At 32.4% G+C, this 24,070-nt stretch overlaps 3 protein-coding genes across 5 annotated transcripts; 2 read left to right on the forward strand and 1 right to left on the reverse strand.

Annotated features, from left to right (window-relative positions):
• Positions 1-1,721: 1,721 nt before the first annotated feature.
• On the forward strand, positions 1,722-7,243 carry LOC114395136 (protein REVEILLE 6-like). Its single transcript, XM_028356844.1, has 8 exons — positions 1,722-2,059; positions 2,389-2,446; positions 3,409-3,532; positions 3,614-3,790; positions 3,920-4,039; positions 4,994-5,103; positions 5,293-5,352; positions 6,675-7,243. The coding sequence occupies exons 1-8, from the start codon at positions 1,893-1,895 to the stop codon at positions 6,780-6,782; spliced, it is 924 nt and encodes a 307-aa protein (XP_028212645.1). The 5' UTR covers positions 1,722-1,892; the 3' UTR covers positions 6,783-7,243.
• Positions 7,244-9,213: 1,970 nt separating this feature from the next.
• LOC114396576 lies at positions 9,214-15,812 on the reverse strand. Of its 3 annotated transcripts, none has more exons than XM_028358636.1 (11): positions 14,867-15,812; positions 14,665-14,763; positions 14,290-14,489; positions 13,925-14,118; positions 13,725-13,830; positions 13,258-13,568; positions 12,708-12,738; positions 12,328-12,494; positions 11,991-12,072; positions 10,312-11,880; positions 9,214-9,581 (listed from the first exon to the last, which is right to left on the reverse strand). In XM_028358636.1, the coding sequence occupies exons 1-11, from the start codon at positions 14,926-14,928 to the stop codon at positions 9,427-9,429; spliced, it is 2,976 nt and encodes a 991-aa protein (XP_028214437.1). In that variant the 5' UTR covers positions 14,929-15,812; the 3' UTR covers positions 9,214-9,426. The 3 variants fall into 3 exon arrangements, with proteins under 3 accessions (XP_028214437.1, XP_028214439.1, XP_028214438.1); XM_028358638.1 differs by having other exon boundaries at positions 9,358-9,581; positions 12,328-12,491; XM_028358637.1 differs by having other exon boundaries at positions 9,358-9,581; positions 11,991-12,069.
• Positions 15,813-19,669: 3,857 nt separating this feature from the next.
• LOC114396823 (50S ribosomal protein L5, chloroplastic-like) lies at positions 19,670-22,899 on the forward strand. The gene is made up of 3 exons (XM_028358999.1): positions 19,670-20,024; positions 20,547-20,747; positions 22,349-22,899. Exons 1-3 carry the CDS (start codon positions 19,764-19,766, stop codon positions 22,688-22,690), a joined length of 804 nt encoding a protein of 267 aa, XP_028214800.1. The 5' UTR covers positions 19,670-19,763; the 3' UTR covers positions 22,691-22,899.
• Positions 22,900-24,070: the final 1,171 nt, after the last annotated feature.

The following is a 24,070-nucleotide window of genomic DNA, read 5'->3' on the forward strand; positions in this document are numbered from 1 at the left end:
ATTTAGTTTCAACAGATTCTATTGTGATCCCTCCCTCTTGCCAAACTCAACCCCCTCTCCCCCCTCTCCTTCTCAAAGAAAAAAAGGACAAACAAACATGGATTCATATTCAATATGGGTTATATATCATTTTCATATTGGTGAAAGTCAACTTAAGATCTTTCAAGTTAATATTTATTACATATCATATTAATCGTAGCATCAATACTTTTTCAAATACCATTTAACAAACCTTGCATTTTATTCTATGATTACAAAAGGATATTTTGAGTTTAGTGATGTTTAACATACTTTCTAGTTAGTGACATCTTTTCCTAGTACATGTACTGTTTACATCTTTATTCTGCATCCAGATAATCAAATTACTTGAATTAACTTAAAAAAAATTCAATGCTAAGATAATTAAAAAAAAATGAAAAGTTTCGAATGAGGTCTGAATAAGGTCCCATATTCATAATATACATTCTGCCTATCTTGTACATTTTGAAATATCCTCACATTATAATTATTATTTGTTTCTTCTTTATTCTACTTTTGTTGTCTTTTCACCCAAAAAAAAAATCTACTTTTGTTTTTTTTTTCTTCTTTATTCTTATTTTAACTGTATCTATATTTTCCATGCGTACATTGTATAATGACTAGCTTTAAAAATAGATAAACCATTAAAAAATATAAATTTAGCGATTATTTAATAAAATATCAATTTACTTGATGAAAGATTACTTTATTGATGAGAATTTTTTATTTTTAAAAAACTGTTTAATTAGTGAAATGTTATTTGATTAACATATTATAAATATCTTATTGCGTTTAATAATGATTAAATATCCTCTTTTTGATCCAAGGAAGAGGGATAGTGATACTGATTGGGTGAAGGGGAAGGTGTGATATTTTGCTGGTTCGAAGTATCAAATTCAAACTGCACCTTAAACATGATGTCTCACTAACTCTACCATTCGAAATCGAGTTATGTGAGAGGTACAAACAATTTATACTTTTATATTTAGTGACGGAATTGGTCCCTCACTAATTTCCATTTTTCTAGTATTGTGTTAAGGTTTTAAAAACAGTTTCCAATCATAATTTCAATCACAGCTTTATTGTTTTTGGACTATTTGTGAATAATTACATTGATTGTAAGTAATTAAAACAAATTTACAACTACAATGTCAACGATTAAAACAAATTTACAATCACGATCGCGGTTTTAATTTAAACTCTTATTATATGTTTTATTAACTATAAAGTAAAATATGTTGAAAACTCCAAACTAATTCTCTTTGTCCATATTGTTTACGTATAAGATTTTGATACAAAAATTAAAAAATAAAATTAATATTTTATATTTTATAAAAAAATATTATATATTTTCTATAAAAATAAATAGACTCCCTTTCATTTTTATTTTTTTTATTTTTCCACTCCATATAAGTAGTTAAATATATAATAAAAAATTAACACTTCATTGATATTATAAAATGACAAAAACATAGAAAAAATAAATTTTGTTGGAACATCAAATAAAATGGTACGGAAGAAAGTCTTTTTGAAAATTACCAACATGAAATAAATTAGAGAGAGAGAGAGAGAGGTAAAGGCTTCTTTATGGCTGAACCTCAAACGTTATTTTCTCAGCAAGAATAACAAAACAACCAACTCACTGTTGCCACATGTCTTACCATGTTTGTGTGTGTGTCTGTATATATAGTGAGAGAGAAAGGTCGGTTCCAACTTGTGGAAAAATGAAGTTAAAATCACTGCCTCTCGTTCCCACTCAAACTTAGCTAGCGCAACACAAGCAACAAAACACAAACAAGCGAACAATAGTTCACAACTAAAGGAAGAGGTTGTTGAAGAGATAGAGATACATAGTGTTTGTGTTAGTGTTATTTATGGTGTCCCTCAACCTCAACCCAAACCCACCTCAAACTTTTCACTTCTTCGACCCCTTCAACATGGAGGATCAGAATAAGAAGGTCCGAAAACCTTACACCATTACCAAGTCCAGAGAGAACTGGACCGACCAGGAGCATGACAAGTTTCTCGAAGCTCTTCACTTGTATGTCTTCTTTCTTTTTATGATTCATTCAGTTTGGTGAAGTTTCCTTTTTTGCTCTTAAGTTTCAATTTTGTTTCATACAATTTAAGACTTGTTTCAGTGTTTGGATGTTGTGTTTCTGTTTTGTTGATCATGGTGGCTGAATTTTGGGTTCTGAATTATGCAAGGATTTTGTGTTTGTGATTTTTGCTGCAGTGGAGACCCTTTTTGTTTTGGGCTGTACTTTGGGTTCCTTTTTCAACTGGGGGGTCTAAAAATCGTTTCTTTTTTGTTGTTGTATGTTTTTGCTTATGGTTTTCACTTTGTGTTTCTCTCCTGACTGATTTCAGATTCGACCGTGACTGGAAGAAGATTGAAGCATTTGTAGGTTCAAAAACAGTTATCCAGGTGAATTTTATACCAATAAGAAGTGGGCGTGAAAATTAACAGTTAGACATTTATTGGTTATTCCGCATTTTTTTAATTCCTATATTGGGCAGTTAGGGAAACTTATTATTCAATTTTAATGCCATTATTTAATACAGGGCTCTAAGATTATCTCAGGAAATGATAATTGCTACAGTGTGTTGATTGAAATTTATTGAAAATTATAAAATTTTATTAGACCCATGTCTTATTTAATGAATATCTCATGGTGTTATGATTTTTAATAAATTTTAACCAATAATAAAAAAATGTGTTAGATTGTGTTTCTAGTCCCTTCCTCAAGAGATTATCTATTAAAAAAAAAGTCCAACATAGGTGGTAGGTAATCATATTTCTTAAATATATGTTGATAAGAGTTTGATTTCTAGTCTCTTACAAGTGTGTAAGAATAAAAGGTTTCTTAAGAGAACCTATACCCACTTTAGTGGTTTTTCCGCCTTAAAAGATTTAGGTTCTGGTGATTGGTTGGGGATATATACCTTTGATGTGATGTGAACACATACACACAAAAAAAAAAAGGATCTCTTAAAATGAGTGAAGGTTGACACTTGACATGATAGTTTCCTGAAAAAATGCCAGTTGTGAAACCCCAAACCTGAGTTCCGCATAATGATGAATTGATGACATTAAATTCTACCCATAAGTAACATTATGTTTTTGGTTTTAATAAATACAACCGTTATCTAGAATACTAATTTAATTTTTTCTCCACAAAATCAATACTTGTGTATTCGTTGTATGTTTTTTTAAGCGAAATACAACTTATACTTGCCTTGTTTTTCTTTACAGTCCTAGTGGCAAGGGGTGGGATGTTCCTCATTTTATAGTAAAATACAGTGTAGCTTTTCTTTTCCTTAATGTATTTGGTGCTTCTATACAAAACTTCAGAATTGATTGTTTGCTCCCCTTCCACTTTTTGGCAGATAAGGAGTCATGCACAGAAGTATTTCATGAAAGTTCAGAAGAATGGCACAAGTGAACATGTACCTCCCCCTCGTCCAAAGAGAAAAGCTGCTCATCCCTACCCACAAAAGGCATCTAAAAATGGTTTGTGTGGCTAACTTCATTCAGGTATCAGTGACCTTAGTCAATTTATGAATAACTCTTTTATTGTTTGCATTTTATCAGCTCTTACTATATCCCAAGTTGCGCGGCCATTGCAATCTTCATCTGCTTTATCTGAATCATCACACATCTATAGGCCAGATTCATCATCTGTGGTTAGAACTCCAGTTAGCAGTGTGCCATTGCCATCTTGGGTTTATAATGTTACACCACCAGTCAGTCTTCCCCGAGTGACTAAAGGTTTTCTTTAGCCTGAACTCTATTTTTTTTTTAAATCTTCAACTATGTATTTACCTTTCTGAATTTATTCTATGACAAATTTAGATATGTGGAAATTTTGTTAACATGAATTTTCATTTTTATGGTTAGATGATATGGTGTTGATGAGTCAACAAATCAATCCTTTCAGCAGTAGTAATGAGAGCACTCCTAGGGGTTGGCCAATTAGCAAACAGACAGATCAGGGTGACCAAGGCAAGCCAACTATAGGTAGGAATGCTTTTCTTACTCAAATTTTAATTTGATAGAACCTTAAATTAACTGAAAAGTGTGAATAGTAAACATCTGATATGTATTTGGATTATGACAAAATTTTATGAGTATATATATAGTTTTTAATTCCATATATTCATTTGTTTCTATAACTACAAGTACCTTATCACTTTTTGGTTGTGCTATAGAGGCATTTTGGGTTTTACTTCAACTGAATTAATTAAAACAACAGGAAAAGTTTATAGGAAAGTGGTACTGCCTGTTGAAGCTTTCTTTTCAAGGAAGTGAAAACAAATTAAAATAAAGTATCTCTAAGTCCATTTGTTCATTTAAAAACAATTTTCCAAGACCATGCATAGCACTGCCAGAAACCCTTAGAAACAATCCATAAGGATGTAGAAAGAAACTAAATAAAAGAGCCATATAATAACTATTTGGACAGGGGACTAGAGGTAAAAATAGTAAAATTTCTGTATCACTTGCATCACATTAAATGAAATGCTCAAGTAAGAATTGGTTTAGCGTTGATGACTAAGGAGTTGGAACATTGCCCTCAGTATTCGGCTCATGCATTTTGATGTGTTGTTTGCACTGCGAGAAATGAGAGGGTCTGAGCAAGAAGTATTTAATGTGTAACACCTACAAACCTTATAGGAAGTGAGAGTATAATTATTACTCCATTCTGAATTTACTTCCTGGGTAAGCAGCACATTCAAATATGTAATGTCAATCTTTCAAACATTAATACTGTAGTAGTTATTATATGAATTTACTATTGTTCAACTCATTCTTTCTCTTCATAAAGATAAATGTTTAATACTATTAAGTTCATCATGATGTGTGTAGCATATGCAAGATGCCTGGTTTTACACTGTTGATCATCTGTTTTATTAGCATGCTCGTGATTCTTTTCATTCTTCTCTTGACAAATTCACCTGTCCTATTAAGCAGTGATGCCAGATTTTGCACAAGTCTATAGCTTCATTGGCACTGTATTTGATCCAAATGCAATTAATCATCTACAGAGGCTGAAACAGATGGACCCAATAAATGTAAAAACTGTAAGTGACCGCAACCTTATGTTCTTTGTCTCCATATCATTTTTTATTTTTTTTCGTCCCTTTTTTTAATGGTAACTAGGTGAGTTTCCGAGGTTTGAGCAATCAGACTATACTTGGTAGGGAAGTCTAATGTTTATGGCTTAAATTAAAAGGCCAATGTAGGGGACTTATATTTTTTTTCTTTCCCAGATATTGCTATTGATGAGAAACCTCTCCACCAATTTAAGGAGTCCTGAATTTGAGAATGAAGTAAGTTTTTTTTCCTAACATAATGCATCTCTTCTCTTGGTAATTTTTTAACAAACATAATTATTTATTGCATTTGGATGCCTGCTTCATATTTTGATCTGCTACTTCATTTATTATACATTATGATGCTTGTTATGAGATGATATTTTCAATTGTATGTTTATGTTAATGCAATCAACATATTGATTTTTCAATCTTGGTATTCTGTTATTGGTAGCTGCATAGAGTGTAAGGCTTAGGTCTGGGATTAGAGAACTTTTCCTCTAACACTTCTTTATGCCGAATTAATCTTTGATTTTTTTTTATATTGCATGTTTTCTTTGCACAAAACAAAGTTCAATTATGCTGTTTATATTTGCCTATAGTTTTAGTGTTGAATGTTGAACTATACAACATTAGTTAAGGCTGTCTGTCGATAATAAAATAAGAGCTTTCAGACCATTTCTGATATTGTACATTATATCTGACTTTAACATTCTGAAATTCATTTATAGCTGCTAGTTTGCACTTCCCTCAGCAGATAATGGATATTATTCCATTAAGAGAGAAATTCCTTGGCACCATGTCAAATAAATCACAGATGCTATTTTCACACATGCACATACATATGCAAAAGTAAGGGAAAGGTAGCCAGTCAGGCAATTAAATGGCAGATGAATTACTTACTGTTTAATTAATGGATCTTACTTGAAGCAGTATTCAATAAACTATATTAAATGCTTTTAATTCCAATCACTTAAAAAGTAAGTTTAAATGATATTTGCACTTTCAAAATAATATTGTTTCCCTTTATTAACACATTATACTTTTGTTTCCTCAACTAGTGTCCTAAAGGGACCCAACAGCATTTTTTCAGCTGCATTTTATTCTCATGTTCTGTGCTATGGTAGAAGAATGGAATAAAGTGTAGTAGTTAGGATTAGTTAGGGACTAAGGGTAGTTAGTTAGAAGAGACTCAACTAGATAAATAGGGGGCTAATAGTAGAAAAAGGAGGCATTCAAGAAATTGTATTTTGGAGAGAACCGAGCAAGAGAGTCTCTTTTTGACTTTTTCCCTATTCAGATTCCTTCTTTCAAAAAAGTTGTTCCCTCCATTTTGCTATTTTTAATCAATTTTGCTACTTTCAGATTTGGTTTCATAACAAAGAAAGAGGTTAATGTTCAAAATTAGCAGCGGTCTCCGTGTTTTTGCTACAAGTATTCATTGTCCTATCATTTTGCTGAATAAAAATCTTGGCTTATTGCATTTGACTTTCCATGATATAACATCATATTATATACTCAATGATTCAATTTTCACCAAATATTCGGAATTAATGCAGAGAAGGATGCTGTCATTGTACTATGCTAACATGGAGAAGGAAAAATCCAGTAGTCATCGAAGCCAACCCCTCACTGACAGATCAGAGAGTGTTGTCTTATCTGCTTAAGGTGTTACCAATGGTTTATCAGGAACATAGTTTTTAAATATCTTCCAAAAACACAATAAGCTTTCCTCTCAGCTACCACTAACTCCAAATGGTGAAATATGGGGCACAAGAGGGGAAAGGATTACAGGTTTTACTAACAGTTTGTAGGTTGCAGATACTTGCATGTGTGCATGCGTGCACGTGTATGTAGTTTACTGTCCTTTAGGCTTATGTGTGTATCTTATGAAGATGGTTGTCATAGGAATGCAGGATAATGAGTCCAGAGTCCTGTTAAGGTAACCTGGAGGCTGTACTGTACAGAATATTGAGAGCGTCTGTGTGTAATGTTGTGATGGTTTTTTCTACAATTTAGTATACAAGAGCGGTGCTATGATTTAGGAGGTGCTACCTGTGTTGTATATAAACCAAAAGCAATAAAGAGCATATATAAATTGTGATTATTTCATGCATGCACATGCACAGTAGTTTTTTCTTTTTATCAACAAAAGAAAAAGGTTATGCTTTTTAAGAGTATGTATCAAATGTGAGCTATTTTCTTTCCTTTTTCACGCTAACGATAGATAACCGGATCATTGAATAGCCGAATGCAAATTAATTTTGAAAGTGTTAAATATATTTAGTCCTTTTAATAGCATAATGTTCACTTTTAAAGGAAGAAATTTTGTTGCAAATTATGAGTTCACCAAGGAGAGAAACACATCAATCATTAAGGAAGAAAAATATGTGTTTCAGACATGATTATCAAACTCTCGAATTAACTCGTTAATTCTTCCAAGTTTATGAGTTTATTTATCCTCTACAAATTGACTATACAAACTCTCTTTTCAGTATACTCTTGAGTTTACCGGCGTCAACAAATTAATAAGTAAAAAAACTAGACTAAGATGAAGGTCATTTTTTGTTATTTTTTGTGCGTTTAGGGTTCAACATACTCTATTTGATGTGTTGTTCCTAAATTGAAAATTTCTCACATTTAACGACATCAAATCCTAGATGGGAATGCTTTATCCTACTATCACATCGGTAAGTTATTATCTAGTAGTGATGTATTACTAGACTTAATTAAGTATTGTGAAATTTATGATTTACTATTTTGTTTTATTATATTGCTAAAATATTTAATGGGTATGTTATCTATAGATATTTTATTATTATTTTCATATAAAGTTTATTCTTACAAGTTTATGAATTGAGTCTATAAGTGGAGTCTATGGAATTCTCACTAGTTTATAGATTCCCAAGTTTGATAATCTTGATTATATATAATAGATATTATTATAATTTTAAAAAAGAAAATGATTAGTATCGTTATATATTGCTAATCAAAAAATTATTGTTATATAAGTTGTATATATCATCTTAATATGGCATTAAAATTATTGATAGAGATATGTAATCTTAGAAAAAAAATTATTTGAAAATTACTTAAAATTTTCCAACTACTGACATAATACTGTTATTTTACTCATTGTCACATGGTCGTTCCACCACCTTAATATGCTTGCTTTATGATGCGTTTCTTAGAAAATAGAATACTGATTAGTGATAAGATATTTACGAAGTTCTATAAGCTATATCTTTTTTGTCAAAAAAAAGTATCTTTTTTGTCTTGAATTCTTATTTAGTAAAGTAACTTCGTTGTTTTCACTTTTTCAAAAGTTGAAATTTCTGTGTATAAAGATTATAACTTTGTTTTCTTATGTAAAGACAATAATTACAGAAGTTTTAAAAAAGAAAAGGCATGGAGATATGAAAATAAGGTGAATTAACTGTAATTAAAATGTGCACCTAAATTAATCTCGCCCACACATATATTTACATTAAAATGTATGTAAGAAAAATTTATTATAAAGATAAAACAAAAATGTTTTAAACGTGATGGAAAAATTATTATATAATTCAAAGACTATCATGTTCTCAAATAATTTACTTGTGACACGTAGTGAAATGTCATTAGGTTTCTTGTACATTGAAAAATTTAATTGCATATTATTAGTTAGGACTATAGATTCGTAGTAGTCTAATTTTTTCATAACATGGTGTATGCCACAGAATGAAGCATGATTGATTACTAAAGATTTCACTAAGTAATTTACAAAAATAATAATGGTATAATTTTTTTTCTCAAAATAAATTCCTCCAATCACGCTTCATGTCATTGGCTTGGACATAAATGCCACATGATGAAGACGAAGGGAGAGAGAAAAAACAAATTTTATTGAAGAAAATTTCCAAAGTAAGTAAATTTTAAATTTTTAGCTTCTAAAAACCACCTTCCTCCCCTTTTCATTTTCCATCAACCAAAAGAAAATCCATCTTTACCCATTTATCTGTATAGTCTCTATTCTTCATTCCTCTCATGAGAATAAGCTAAAATCGGAACAGGCATCTTTCATGCCACCAAAACATAACCAGACATTCAGAACAAGCATTCCTGCTAATAAGCACTTTAATTATGTTAACAAAAGAAGGCAGCAAAAATTGAAATCCCAGCAAAATGCAAATTGATGAAAAATCATTTACAGAATAGCTAATTTTTTCAAAGGAAAGCATCATATGAAACCCATCTTCCATGCAGGGGGTATAGAGAAGCACAACATCAGGTGAATACAAACTAAGTATACACATCAACAATGACAATACACTATCTATACCCAAAACCCAAGTCTAGCTCTTGACCATACATCCCCTGGCTGTGACCTGAAGCATGGATTGGCTTTGGGTTTTTTGACCTCAGCTCCATCTCAAAAAGCCTCTGAAGTGCTTCTGGATGATTTCTTCCACCGCCAACATCAGGAGCTAATGAAATGGCCAAAAGGCATATCAGGAATTGAAAATAGATCAACAGACTAAAAATGAGGATGAAAGTTTGTGTCATGTGATCCAACAGTTGCAAAATGAGAAAATACTAGTCATCATCATATCAGGCATGATATCATCTACCCAAGTGTACTAGATTACTAGTTTGTTTGAGTGCCACCCTGGGCAACCAAAAATAGTGGTGTCACCATGAAAAACCAGAAGCAATAAAATGTAGCTTTGAGTGTGAATGTGGAAAGAGAATTGTGGTGTCATTAATGCACCGCCACTCCAAACATAGCATACATGGCTTTGAATATTGTTAATTTGTTCAGAGTAGAAGCAACTGTGTAAACCAGAACAAAGCAAAACTAATAATTTGAATTGGTGGATGAGCGAGTTATCACTGTTATGTGAATGTGCAAATGCATCTTATTATGTGCATTGTGTGTTCTAATGTACACACACTTTAGTGAATGTATGCATCTTATGTGTGCATTGTGTTTGCTGGCATGCCCATGGCAGTCACAGACTAAAGTGATTATTGATTAAATTTGCTCTGAAAACACCTAGCCACATAGCAAACAAAAAAAAAACAATTAAGAGGATCAATTGTCATCAAAATGTACGACAGCAAGCACAATTGTGAATTTTTTATGCAATCAAGTTAGCTTCAACAATTATAATCATACAAAAGCAAGCACAATAGTAATGTACATCAAATTTTTACCTTGTAATTGCATTCCAGGGCCACCAAAAGTAGGATGCTGGTGACCATTAAATGGGAAGCCTTGACCTTGCATAGGGTTTGGTTCCTGCATGAAGCCAGTCATTGGATTGCTGGGATGAGGTGGCATAGGTGCACCTCTTGGGAATCCACGTAATAAATGAGGTGAGGGAAGGTTTCCTTGCATATGCATCTGTTGTTGTAACATAGAATGATGAGCGGGAGGATCAAACCCTGCTAGTCCATTGTTTGTTTGATGGAAAGGAGGACGAAGCATATTTCCTGGAAATTGATGATTTGGTGGTGAGTCATGATGAACCATGCTCTCAGGAGTTGGAAGCTTCATATAAGAACTTATATGAGGAGGATGAGAATCCAGTTGGTTAAACATTGGACCACTGTGATTCAACTGAGAGTGGATCTGAGGAGATCGTTGGACATTAAGATTCTGATATGGAATACCAGGTTCCCTCATATCATATGGACCACGAGGGAAAGCTAGACCTTCTTGATTTCTCATAATGAGTCGGTCATCTCTAAATGCAGAATTCAGAGCTGCCAGTTTTCTAGTAATGTCAACTGTTGTGTCTTGGGACAAATCTGTTTTAACTAAATTTCCAGCAGATAAAAAGTTTTGCAGAGGATCACTAACAGTAATCAAGCTATCTTCTTCTAGAAGGTGAACATCATGAGGCCCCTTGAAACCACTAGCTTTGGAAATTTCACTCTGAAGTAATGATGAATTACCATCTCCCTGAGAATCACCATACCCCAACCACTGCTCTTCAAATCTATTAGATTTGGGTTGATTTGTTTGTTCTGATGGCAGGACACCACTTCCGTGCCTGTTCAGCGTAAGTTCACCTGTAGGAGGGTGAACATTGTCTGAGGTAGGGAAAGGAAACAAAAGAGCCTGTGAAACATCAGGCCCTGCAGATGCAACTGAACCCCTTTGAACAGAAAGGGGTGCTCCAACTGATTGAAGCTCCTTCATAAAAGCTGACCCAAAAAGTGTTTCAAGTGTCAATGTCTTTGATGAATTGGAAACATCAACATTTGCTTCTCCGGGATTATCAAGAACATTGCCGGTAGTGACTCCTTCAGTATTAAGCACCTTGTCTGAAGAATCTAGAATAGATGATAGTTCCATATCATTGAGTGAGGTTCCCTTCTGTAACAAAGAAAGGAGGTGCTGGGATGCATGATTATCAACTGGAGTCAACTGCTCAGTTTTTGCATCAAAATCTTTGTCCTGAATGGGTCGTGGACGTGATGAACCATTTTCACCAACTTGTGACAAAATTGACTGTTCTAAATCTTCACATGTAAGAACTGCTGGTAAAACTTCAGGCTTATCACTCTTGTACAATTGCTCAGAGTTATCAATAGTAGTATGTGCTACATTTGATGTCATATGCTCACCAGTTGATTCAGGATTTAGGAAAGTAAAATTAGCTGCTATAGGCTCGGGTGTTTCTACATTAGAATTCTGCAACCCTCCTTTTTCTCCACCAACGATAAGTGAGAGCAAGTCATTTGGCCTATGTTTCAAGTCATCCACTGGCTTCTTTTCTGCAGTAAGGTGGGTAGGGAATGAACAAAACAAGTTAAAATCAAGTCACAAAGCACAACTTGAAAAGCATAAAACATTGAAAGCCCTAAAGCCTTTTTTATAAGTATACCTTCTTCAACAAACCAATGAGCAAACTTGGAAGATTGGAAGGCATGTGGACTCCATGTCTCATCTGCTTTTTGATCAGGCTGCTGTAAGAGCAAGAGCATAAATAATCAAATCCATAATAATGTTGCAGAATAAAAGCAGAAACAGAACACTTGTCCATATCACAATATATATGGTCAAGTAGGTTAAATATCTGTTTTCACAAAGATATCTGCCAGTTGGGGTTTCTCTAGCTTTTATAACCCCAAGGACGTGAGGCATAGTTGAATGCAGACAATAAGTTCAGTTAACACTTTTTGACATTACTTAAAGGAAATTCCAATAAGTTCGAGAATTACCTCAACAATACTAGTTGATTTGTCATTGTCTAGCGTTGAAGCGTTACCAAAAAGCTTGTATAGGATAGAATTTGAATTGTCTGGATTGAAAGCTCCCATGGCCTCCTTTCCTTTTACTTCAGCATTAAGTTGAATAAATCCATTGTCATCTGATGCTTCCAAGACTTCTGAAAGAGCAGATCTCTTCCTCAATTGATCACCCATTCCAATTTTAATGTCGGCAATATCCAAAATTGATGGTAAATTTAAAATGTTTTCTTTCTCATGGTTAATTGAAATATTTAGATTTGTATTTTGAAGATTCTGTTGATCATTATCCACTTGTATGGTTAACAATTTTCCTTCTTTATTGTCAGAATTTATACTGAATACATGGTTACCTCCAGTATCACCAGGTGCAGGTCGTCCAACCTATGCAAGCATCAGAATAAAAAAAATGTATTAAAAAAGAGCCAGCATAATGGCACATATTATAATATATTATAATAAAGCACACTTCATTTATCAGCTACATTGAATAAATAACATTATATGGTTTTAAAGGTTAACTTGGTTAAAATCTAGGGAGAAATTAGACTATTGTTCTCATTTTCTAAAACTGGGTCCTCAAATATTAGGTTTTCTGTCTCTATGATTCCCATCTCAAAATATCACATAGTATGGACTTAGTTCTCAAACAAGAAATATCAACTTGGCAACTTTCTATCATAAATATTAACAGTAACAACTAAAATTCCCTACAAAGACACAACATTTATAATAGACGATATCAAAAATTAAAAATTAGAAGTAAAACCAAGTTGAATTCCTAATTCAATACATCAAGAATTTAATCTTTTAGCTTAACATTTGAAAAATAACAGCTTTTAAGAATAAATAAGCTACAAAAGGCCACAACTAAGATGAGGATAACAAATGTTAACTAGTTACCTCTGTTGAATGAGTGTTAAGGGATGTTTTGGTTGCCAAATTGCGTTCCAACTTTGTACTTGCAAAACCAGGGGGTACAAGTGGTCTTGCTGCTGAAGGAGTCTGTGAAAGGGAAGAAGATTTCTCATCATTGCTTAAAGCTGGTAGAGTCACATGAGGCTCCACAGACTTGTTGCTCCTATTAACTAGCATTTTCTCATCGTCGTCAGCAAGTGAAGTTGTGTCAAAATCGCTGTTATTCTTGTCCGGGTTCAACTTATGCTTTTCTTGGAAAGCTTTATGTTGTTCCTTTCTCATCAATTCAAAAGAAGCTGGCAAGAAAGTTGTCATCCATTTATTTAGCCTAAAATTCACTAAACATAAACTTAACAATGACCCTAATTACAAAGGTAAACAGAATTTCTAAAGCCATAAATAATGAGAAAAGATACTGCAAACCACAATGTCTTCTGGAAAAGAACAGTTACCTCTTCTTTTTCTTTCTTCTTCAGCCCTGTCTTCACTTGTACACTCCAAAGAACCAAATGTTTCATCATTAAAAGAGTCATTAGTCTCCCGACGTGAGTGAGGTGCCTGGAAAGCATCCAAAGCAAAATAAAAAAATAAGGTACTAGACATTGAAGTTAATAAAATTACAGGTGCAAGAGATATAACAACTACAACTAACCTTATAAGGGCGAGGAGGATGATAAGGCTCATTAGACCGATTTAGCTGGTAGTTGTCATTAGCTCGAAATTTCGAGGCAGACAACCCAGGAGTATACCCAGAGGGTCGAGGAAAAGAACCACTACCTAGAAGCCCATCATGCTCAGGACCTTGCCAAGATCTACGCGATTGATTGCCAAAACGTTTTCCAAAATCTGCAAATAGACACAAAATGAAATAGATCAAAATAACCCTTTTTAAAGAAACTTCTACTTCAACACCCATCACTAAGTCATAGATATATAGAAGAATGCCATCTCAATCCAAACAGTTTAATTTGTAGAGAATTAAGGACAGGAATATTCTTGCTGATCAAGTGTAAAAACCTGAATCCAATTCAGATTGAGAATCACTGTCTTTATCAGACAGTCCTGAAGATCGAGTTTCCCATTTTCCATGTATTCCCCGGGAAAAGCTATCGCCTTTGGTGGGAGGGGATGAACTATACTCATTGCGTCGACTAAAACTATGCATTGACAAACCACCTGTACTTCTCTGCCGATCTTGAGAAGCATCTTCAAATTCACTGTTTTCCAAATAAAAAATAAAGGACAAAGATCACCAACAAAAACAAGGCCATAACACCATAATGAAAAGATACACCATAATTGAAAAGAAAAATGCAGCATTCCTGCATCAGTGCATTGAATTGCGTCCATTACACCAGGTAGAAACAGATGATGCAGCATAACAATCTTTACCTTAAAAGTGATCGATCAAACCCACTAGGCAACTCTCTGCATATGTCCAATCCACTTAGCGATAACAAAAACTCCCTTGTGTATGAAATTTTTAACTTCCTGAACCACCATCAACAGATAAGTGTTACAACACGCGTCATATTTTGATTTTGATGGAAAACATGTATAACTAGCAAAAAGCTGATCTAAGAAGAAAGATTACTTTTCCAATCCTTGATCAGTTGCCTGATCCAACAAGCCCTTATCTTCACTTTCAAAGCTCATTTTGTTCTCTCAACCCAATAATTCCTCTCCACAAAGTTGATGAAAACAGCTAAATATTTCCAACCAATGAATAATGCAAAGTATCAACCACAAAGAGCACTAGTCAATAGTTATCATCACTTACAACATTCATAACACAATCTCACCCTAATGAGAACCATAACCAAATACTCTTCTGCTCCAAACACCAAATACGGTTAAAATAAAAACCCTCAAATATTTTTATTCTAGTGCAAGCACGAGGTCAATTCCTGCTTTTCCATCACCCACTTCTACAATCTATGATATGGAAATCTTCAAAGCCAAGAAAACAAATAACCTAGAACCAATATACACGGCAAAATTCCACTCACTGATCCAAACTCAATCAACAAGACCCACCATCCAAAACCCTCCCAAGCTTCCTCCTTTGTGAAAAATTCGCAATAACCATCACCTAACAAGATGAAAAACACTCTCCCCTTCAATGAAATTCGCGAGATAGATATATACACTTCATCGCCCCAAAATCAGAACACAAAATCACAGGGAAAAGAGATTCAATTCAAAAACTTTAGGAACACCCATGAAATTTTGCTCCGAGGGAAAACGAAAGGGACCATAATCATTGAAGGGTTTGTGCCTAATCTAAAACTCCACCATGAAATTAAGGAAAAGAAAAAACTAGGGTTTTGGATTTTTATAGATGACCTATGTGGATCGAGGGTTATGGAGAAAATCGATCACCGAAACAGTGTGGAATCGAAATCTTGGGGAGATTTGGCAGTGATGGATCGCGAAGAAGGAAGGGGGAGTAAGCGAAAAGAGAAGGAGATTTGAAGTGAGAGAGAGAAAATTGTTACTATTGTGGTGTCATAATTATCTACGGCAAGCTATGGGATAGGAATGCTTTTTTTTCTCTACGATGATAAATAAATTAGTAATAATTAGAATTACTGTCTTAATCTTACTTACAAAAATTTGTTTTTCTTAATAAAAAAATCTTACTTACAAAAACGTTATTTAATTCTTACTACTTTGCTAGAATTACATGAGTAAATAGTGTACCCAATTTAAAGATTTTTACATTATTAAATCAAAAATATTTTATATAATAAATTTTCAGTTTTTATGATAATTACTTTAATATTTTATTTTAATGAACATAATATTTGAGGTACAATTAAAAAAATTAAGATAGCTACGAGGATCTATTTAGCACGTGAAATGAGAATTGTATTTCAAAATGATAATTTTTATTCTAATTTAAATAAAATTATAATTAGTTCATAAATATATTTTTATGTTTGAGTTAGCAAAAAGAATTAGAATGTAAAGTTATAATTGTAAATTAATTTCAATTTTATTTAACATTCATAAATAAAAGTAATCATAGATTAGATTATGTTAAGTTTGAATAAAAAAATACATATTTTAGCGAGTGTTAGTCGGAATAATGATAATAATACTAGGATGAGAAATCACAACAATTATTAATAAGACTATAAAATAATGACAACTACAAAAAAAATAGAAATTGTCCTTATTAGTGGCGACGATGAATAATAATAATCACAACAATAATAGTAACAACAACATAATAATAACTCCACTCAAAAGATGAGTGAAATCAATGATAAATTTGTGTAAAATAGTAATACTAAGATATGTATGGTGGAGTGTCATACATTATGAGGGAATTTTGTTCACAACTTGGACACTTGCTTAGTCAATTTGGTTGAGCTCATGGCCACATGTCAAAGCATTGTCCAACATTATGAAAGAGTGCAATTCATTATGTTTAGTGAGATTATTAATATCTTTTAAATGCAAGTTAAACTTCAACTTTATATGATACTCCTAAATAAAAGTAATCATAGGTGGCATTATGTTGGGGTTGACTAAAAAAAGATATTCTAAAAGTGTTGGCAACAACAATAATAAGACAAAAAAAGTAGTCATGATAGTTAATGGGGAAACAAAATGAGGGCAATTACATAATTAGGTGTTGTTACAATTGGTGGCAATGATAGGACAACAATGGTGACAATTATAATAGTAATAGCAACAACAAAATAATAACCCCACTAGAAGAATGGGTGAAATTAAATAGTGATTGAGTTGTGCAAAGTCACAATACCAAGACTATGTATGGAGGAATAGTTAGAGACTATAAGGGCCAATTTATTCTAATCTTTTGGTGCAACTTGGGAACTTGCGCAATCATTTTGGCTAAGCTTTAGGTCATAAATGAAAGTTTAATCTTTTAAAGCAACTAGGCATGCCCAACATTATGATAAAGTCTATTTCATTAAGTGCAATGAGATTGATATCCTATAGATGTAAGTTAAAATTTCAATTTCATTTGACATTCATATATGAAAGTAATTATATGTGGGATTATGCTAGGTTTGAGTAAGAAAAGATATTTTGTAGGTGTCGGCAATAATGGGATAAAAATGTAGCAACATTAGTTAATGGAAAAATAGAATGACGACTATTACTACAATAAGAAGTTGTCGTAATGCGAGTGATAGAGTAACAATGGTGACAATAATAATAATAATAATGACAAAATAGTAACTCCACCATAATCATGGGTGAAATTAAACAATGATGGAGTTGTGCAAAATCACAATACCAAGACTATGCATGGAGTAGTTAAAGAATATGAGGTCCAACTTATTCTTGTAATTTTCATGCAACCTGGACACTTGTTCAATCATTTTGGTTAAGCCTTGGACCTTATACCAAAGCTTGTTCCTTTAAAGCAGCTAGGCTTATCTAACATTATGATAAAGTCTAATTCCTTGAGTGTGATGAGATTAATAACCTCTAGATGTAAATACATTCACATTTGATTTCACAAGATTTCAAGTACAAAGAGTCTTTTCCAACAAAGTGACTACATCTCCTAAAACTGTGTATTTCATGAAGTGAACAAAACTATTAATGCCTTGGCCAAGAGTAACACTTGTCATTTCTTGATCGATAACATAAGCTTCATTAAAAATAATTATAAGAAAAATATAGTTAAATAATTATGCATGAATTTTGTTTGAAATTCATTGAAAACTTTGTTGTAAATTGACAATTTACATTATGAAAGTAAATAAAAGTCAAAGAATTCAAGGAACTAATTACATTTAATTCTTATTAATTTCAATTAATTTAATATTGTTGATTAAAATCATTTTATTTTATTCTAATATTTGATAGTTGACAAAGTAGAAAAATTTATGAGACTTTAAAGATCATTTCTATCTATCCAAATTATTTTTTAGCATAAATTATAATTTTAATCCCTTTTAATTTTTTATTTGGAATTTTAGTTCTTCTGTTTTTTTTTGCAATTTTAGTTATTAAATTTTATAATTTTATTTATTTAATCCTCAATTTTGGTTTAATTTAACAATTAACTAATGATGGTGTACCAATATTGTGATTAGGTGAAAATTTTATTCATGTTAACCATTTAACTTAACAATTTTGTATCACCATGACATTAGTACAAAATATCCATCAGTTTTACTAATGACTAATCTTTGTCGGGAAACCTGACTGACCATCTTTAGTGGGGTCTCTCCTTCAAACCACGTTTTTCTATCTACAAAGCTTGAATCCGAGACCTTACCTAAGGGAATCGAGTCCAGGACCACTTGAATCAATGATTTGTTTAAGTAAGGTCCTTTGCTTTTATTTTGTGGTAAGCAAACTAAATATAGGGAAGAGACACATAGAGAGGAAGCTTTAAAAAATGTTTTTCTTAAAATGTGTCTCCTTATTTAGGAAAAGAATTTGTTTACATCATATGTATACAAACTTGATAAACCAAATTATAACATAGAAACCATTATGTGATACAAAAACTAATGATAATTTAATATGGTGTTAAAATATATCCATAATCCATTATACCAAAAAAAAAAAATCCCTAATCCATTGTTTTGGTGGAACCAACTTGCATACATAAAACTTACAAAACTATTTGTTATTGTTTAGTAAGTTATCTCACTTTAATTATATTTTTTTTATGTAATGCTGATAACATATACCACTATATCAATATATCACTTAACTTGCAAGATTTCAATCATGTCAATTCAATTCAAGTATTTTTTTTCAAAGCCTCTCACAATTATATGACTTGACTTTACAAAAGGTTGAAATTTTGTATAAAAAAATCACAATTAATTTTACAACACATTTCTAAAGCATCAATTCATTATTTGAATCTCTAATCAAGTGTTTATAGTTAATTTTTCTTAAGAACAATTAAACAGAAAGATCCAATTAAAATATATATAAAAGTTAAGAGACCCTATTAAAAGAAAAAAAATTCAAAGACCTAATTAAAAATTTGATAAAAGTATGATGACCCACAAAATAATTAAACCTAATATTTTAATACATTTTTAATTCATATAAAATTAAAATATATCATTATTTAGCGTAAAGCTAAACTCCATATTTCACAATGACATATTTCAATTTTATAAAAACTAAATTTTACATAAATAAAAATGAACATTTTTAATTTTATAAGATCAAAAAATATATTTTAACTTTAATAATTTTATTTTTAAAAAAATGACTTATATATAAAAAGGATATTCACTTACAGTCATTTTTCTCCTCCTTATCCATTCTTAGCTTCTTTGTATTTTTGTACCTCACGTAACCAAACACAACATCCCTTGTAAACCCTTTGGTTGGCTAACATTCACTCTCATCCCACGCTGTTAAGCTTCGTAAATAAGATTCAACCCGAGGGGCACTTTACAACACTACCCTCTAAACCCCTTCGAACGCTATCTCTATCCATCTCAGCTCAGAGTGCACACCGAGCAACTACCATGGCTACCGCTCCTTCGCTTCTACACTCATCTGGGTCCTCTTTTTTCTCTCAATTTCGTGCCTTTCAATTCTCTTCTTCTTCGCTGTTCCCTCATGGAAACAGGCATGGGAATGCCGTGGTCTCTGTGAAGGCCTCTGCTTCTGGGGTTGTGTTGGTGGAGAAGTCTGAGGCAGAGAAGGCCAATAGGCTCAAAACAGCTTACACTGAGAAAATTATTCCCTTGCTCATGGAAGAGTTCTCTTACACCAACAAACACCAGGTTTTACCAAATTTTCTAACTTTTGCTTAATGTTTTTTTTTAACACTGTTTGGCTGTGAAAGTTTGAATCTTTTTTGGTTTTGGGTTGGTGGGGTTTTTTTCAACTTTGGTGTAATAGTGGGGAGATAGAGATGAAGCATGATAAGCTGATTTGGTTTCATTGGGTTTCACGGCTCAATTTCAGTTTTCTTTGGGTTTGATTAGGTGGGAGGGGGACTAATGATGTGATTGGAACGGTGGAAAGAAGACCAAGGAGGAGAGAAAAGTTGAAATTTGAATTGAAGAGAAAATGGAAGTGAGGAAAATTTTGAATTTTTATTTCTATAAGTTAGATTTTTTTTTTCTTCCCATTTTCTCGTTAACTAAACAAAATAAAATACATTGTTATCCTTGTTTTCTTTCCTATCTTCCAAACATACCATAAGTTTTGATGTCAAATAGTGTTGAAGAAGAAATGGGGGTATGATCATTTGGTTTGCCTTCAATTTTTGCAATGTTGGGTTTTATCTTCCTTCATTTCAGGTGCCTAAAATTGAGAAGATTGTGGTGAACTGTGGTATTGGAGATGCTGCGCAAAATGCAAAGGGTTTGGACGCGGCAATAAGTGATCTAGCACTGATCACAGGGCAGAGACCTATTAAGACTCGGGCCAGGGCTTCTCTTGCCACTTTTAAGATCAGGGAAGGTCAACCGCTTGGGATTGCTGTGACACTAAGAGGAAATGTGAGCATTTAGTAGTATTCGATTTATATTGTTTAGTGAATATAGTTGATGGGCATGGGATGATTTACTGAATTTATTTATGCTTTTTCTTTTATGACTCTGGACATTCTCCTATTGTAGATGATATTTAGAACAATGTGAGTATCATGATGTTACTGGCTTTTGGTAACGAGCTGCTACACTGCTGTTACATGGATTTATTTTCCTGATAGTGTGGCTGTTTTGCTGGTACGGTTAAATGCCTCGGTATAAGAAGCTTTGACTAGTGCTGATATGCTGCTGGAAATTTATTCTTAAATGTGTTGCTACTATTTGTTAACTTGTCCATTATCTACAGCTAGGGATCTTGTGTAAACCTTTTGACATCCCTCAAGAGAAAGAGGAATAGAGTGAAGTATGAGTATTGGAATATAGTTCGATAGGATTTATATGATTATGAAAGGATTTCATTTCATTACTTAGGCATATTCGTTTAATCTGGTAAGTTAATAGCAGTTCTGAACATTGGTAATGGATTCATGGCCAACTATAGAACTTAAGAAGTTAAAATAATCTTTTGCTAATGTGTGGATTCCATACTGTGATAAATGTGCTGCTGTTTGTTAACTTGTCCTTTATCTGCGGCTAGGAATCTTGTGTAAGCCTTTTGACATCCTTTAAATGAAATAGGAATAGAATGAAGTTTGAGAATTGGAATATAGTTCAATAGGGGGTTATATGATTATGAAAGGATTTCATTTCTTTACTAAGGCATATTCGTTTGATCTGGCAAGTTAGTAGCGGTAATAACCTGAGAAGTTAACTAATGTATGGGAAATGTGCGGATTCCATACTTGTCTAAAAGTAACCTAGAACAGAGTTGCTATTTAGGTTTGGAATATATGCTTTCATGTTGCAAATTAGCAATATTCCTTGTTGACATAATATGCTCTCCATCAATCAGACATTATCTTGTAACTGAAAATGTTTACTTGGAAAACATTATTCTCCTCCTATAAGAACAGTAGGTAACATTATTTCCTGTTATCCTGAACTTGTTTCTTCAGAATCTAAAGTTAAAGTAAATTTTGGCCTTCTGTTTTGTCTGTGTTTTATCAAGGTCGAAGTTGTTTTCTTTTGGATAGGCTATGCTAATCATTTGTGTTTAATTTTCAATGTTACTTTAATAAAGAGTGCTCTCATCAGGAATTTACTGAATGAGACTATCCACTTGTTTAGAAGCACGATTTACAACCCCCAACAATTTACATCCCAGATGTGAAAATCTCAGAAGCAACAGCTAGTAGCATTATCGGATGTGAAAAATCACGTCTCCGATTCATTTCCAAACATGCTACGGAGTTTCTGTCATGTCAAAGGGTTTAGTGATATGTTGCAATATATATGTATGTGAATTTGATATCTGTTTGAAATTCTTTATTTAAAAACTGTAAGTACATCATTGAATACCAAATTCCAATTCTAATACTCTACTTTTCAGTAAGCTCTCATATTTTAGCAACCATCCAGTACCTGTTGTATTAGAACCACATACCATAAACCAAAACCTCATGTGTCTTTATAAAGCTGAAATCCGATAACTGTTGTTTGATTTTTGACAGATGATGTATTCATTCCTAGACCGAGTTATCAACCTGGGACTTCCTAGGACAAGAGATTTCCAAGGTGTGAACCCCAACAGCTTTGATGGGCATGGGAACTACAGCATTGGCATTAAGGACCAGGGTGTGTTCCCAGAGATCAGAGCCGATGTTGTTGGTAAGCCTCGGGGAATGGATATCTGCATCGTGACGACGGCTAATACCGACCAAGAAGCACAGAAATTGTTAGCTCTTATGGGTATGCCCTTCAGAGAGGGAAGTGGTCCTGCCACGATAATTCGGAAAAAGAAGCTTAAGTCTCATCATTTTGATGCAAAATCAAAGGGAAGAGGAAGGAGGTGACATAGTTTTGATGCAAAATCATAGGATAAAAGGAAGTAAGGTTGGAACCAGAAGAGACTGTGTTGTATTCCTGGTTTCATTCAGATGTAATATTATTTTTGATTCTTTATGTAAGAGGCTTGGACATGCCATCAACTATGTCGCTATGAGGTTATAATGTGGTCTTGCAGATCTTGCTTGCTAATTGATTTCCATTTATTTCCTGTTTATTTTGGCACTCTTAAGTTATTCTATTAGTCTACAATTTGCAATTTTTCACTCGATTATGAAGTCAAATATCAAAGTCAACATTCCTAAATGTACCATACTAATTAATATGGTAAGAATATATTCGAAATTAGTCAACTTTTAATAAAATGTTTTTGTATGATTTTCTTACAAAGAGAATTATTATAAAATTCAATAATTTTATTATTGATGATAATTTATAATTTGATGTATTAGTGTATTTAAATTAAATTCTTAATGAAATTTGTCATTAGTTAAAAAAAATTAATCCACAAAAGGGGATGAAATTGTGGATGCTTCACTTTTTCCATTTTTGATTAAATTTAAACATGCGTTATTCTTTAAAATTTAAAATGTCACAATAATAATCAAAGCAACAGATTTAAAATGCCGAATTTGAAAATTATTTTAAATTTATAAAAAAATTAAATTTAAATTGGTGCTATCAAAACTTGTTTATACTAGCTAATTGAACTAGAGTAAAAGGAAATAAGTGATCTAACCAAAAATAATTAGGACATGTTTGAGTTGTCGTTTATTGTGCTGTACGTGTTTTTTTAGATTGATCGAATGAACAAATACAAAAGACATATATTTGACTCTTTTAAAAATGTCATTTTGAGGACTACTAACGATAATTCAATCATTAGTTTTTTGAATTAGAAATGTTGTAAAACTAATATGATCAACCATTTTTTATTAGTTTGGATGTATGCTTGGATTAAAGTTTACAAAATTCAATTTAAGTTAAACTTAGTTAGTAAGTTGATTTTACAAGAGAAATCCAAATTTTATTTTTACAAAAAAGAATTTTCATACAAGATTTTAATGTGCAAACATACTCTTTGGAGAGTAATTAAGCATGTCACAAAAATTGATTTTACTTTCTAAACCCCTCAAATAGAAAATCAAACAAAATGGTTAAATGGGTTCAAGTGAATGAGTGAAGGAATAGAACTGCTATGATTTTTTTCTTGAGATATAGCGTGATATTTTTTTATAACTTTTAAAGTATGAAATTTATAGATTATGATTTTTTAATATACACTAGTACTATTTATGTAATTTAACCGGTAATTTACTAATTCCAAGAGTAATTTCTCTGTCACCGAATTGATAGTTACATTTTTTAAAAAAATAGTAACAAAAATA

Source organism: Glycine soja, chromosome 18 (assembly GCF_004193775.1).
Source record: "Glycine soja cultivar W05 chromosome 18, ASM419377v2, whole genome shotgun sequence".
NCBI lineage: Eukaryota > Viridiplantae > Streptophyta > Magnoliopsida > Fabales > Fabaceae > Glycine > Glycine soja.

Excerpts from the sequence above, each read along its gene's own strand:
- LOC114395136 (XM_028356844.1), top strand. The coding sequence starts at position 1,893 with ATGGTGTCCCTCAACCTCAACCCAAACCCACCTCAAACTTTTCACTTC. Across the intron at positions 2,447-3,408 it reads GTTCAAAAACAGTTATCCAG|ATAAGGAGTCATGCACAGAA; the intron begins GTGAATTTTATA and ends ACTTTTTGGCAG. Across the intron at positions 5,104-5,292 it reads ACCCAATAAATGTAAAAACT|ATATTGCTATTGATGAGAAA; the intron begins GTAAGTGACCGC and ends TTTCTTTCCCAG.
- LOC114396576 (XM_028358636.1), bottom strand. The coding sequence starts at position 14,928 with ATGAGCTTTGAAAGTGAAGATAAGGGCTTGTTGGATCAGGCAACTGAT. Across the intron at positions 14,119-14,289 it reads TCAATCTGAATTGGATTCAG|ATTTTGGAAAACGTTTTGGC; the intron begins GTTTTTACACTT and ends GTCTATTTGCAG. Across the intron at positions 13,831-13,924 it reads ATCCTCCTCGCCCTTATAAG|GCACCTCACTCACGTCGGGA; the intron begins GTTAGTTGTAGT and ends GATGCTTTCCAG.
- LOC114396823 (XM_028358999.1), top strand. The coding sequence starts at position 19,764 with ATGGCTACCGCTCCTTCGCTTCTACACTCATCTGGGTCCTCTTTTTTC. Across the intron at positions 20,025-20,546 it reads CTTACACCAACAAACACCAG|GTGCCTAAAATTGAGAAGAT; the intron begins GTTTTACCAAAT and ends CCTTCATTTCAG. Across the intron at positions 20,748-22,348 it reads CTGTGACACTAAGAGGAAAT|ATGATGTATTCATTCCTAGA; the intron begins GTGAGCATTTAG and ends GATTTTTGACAG.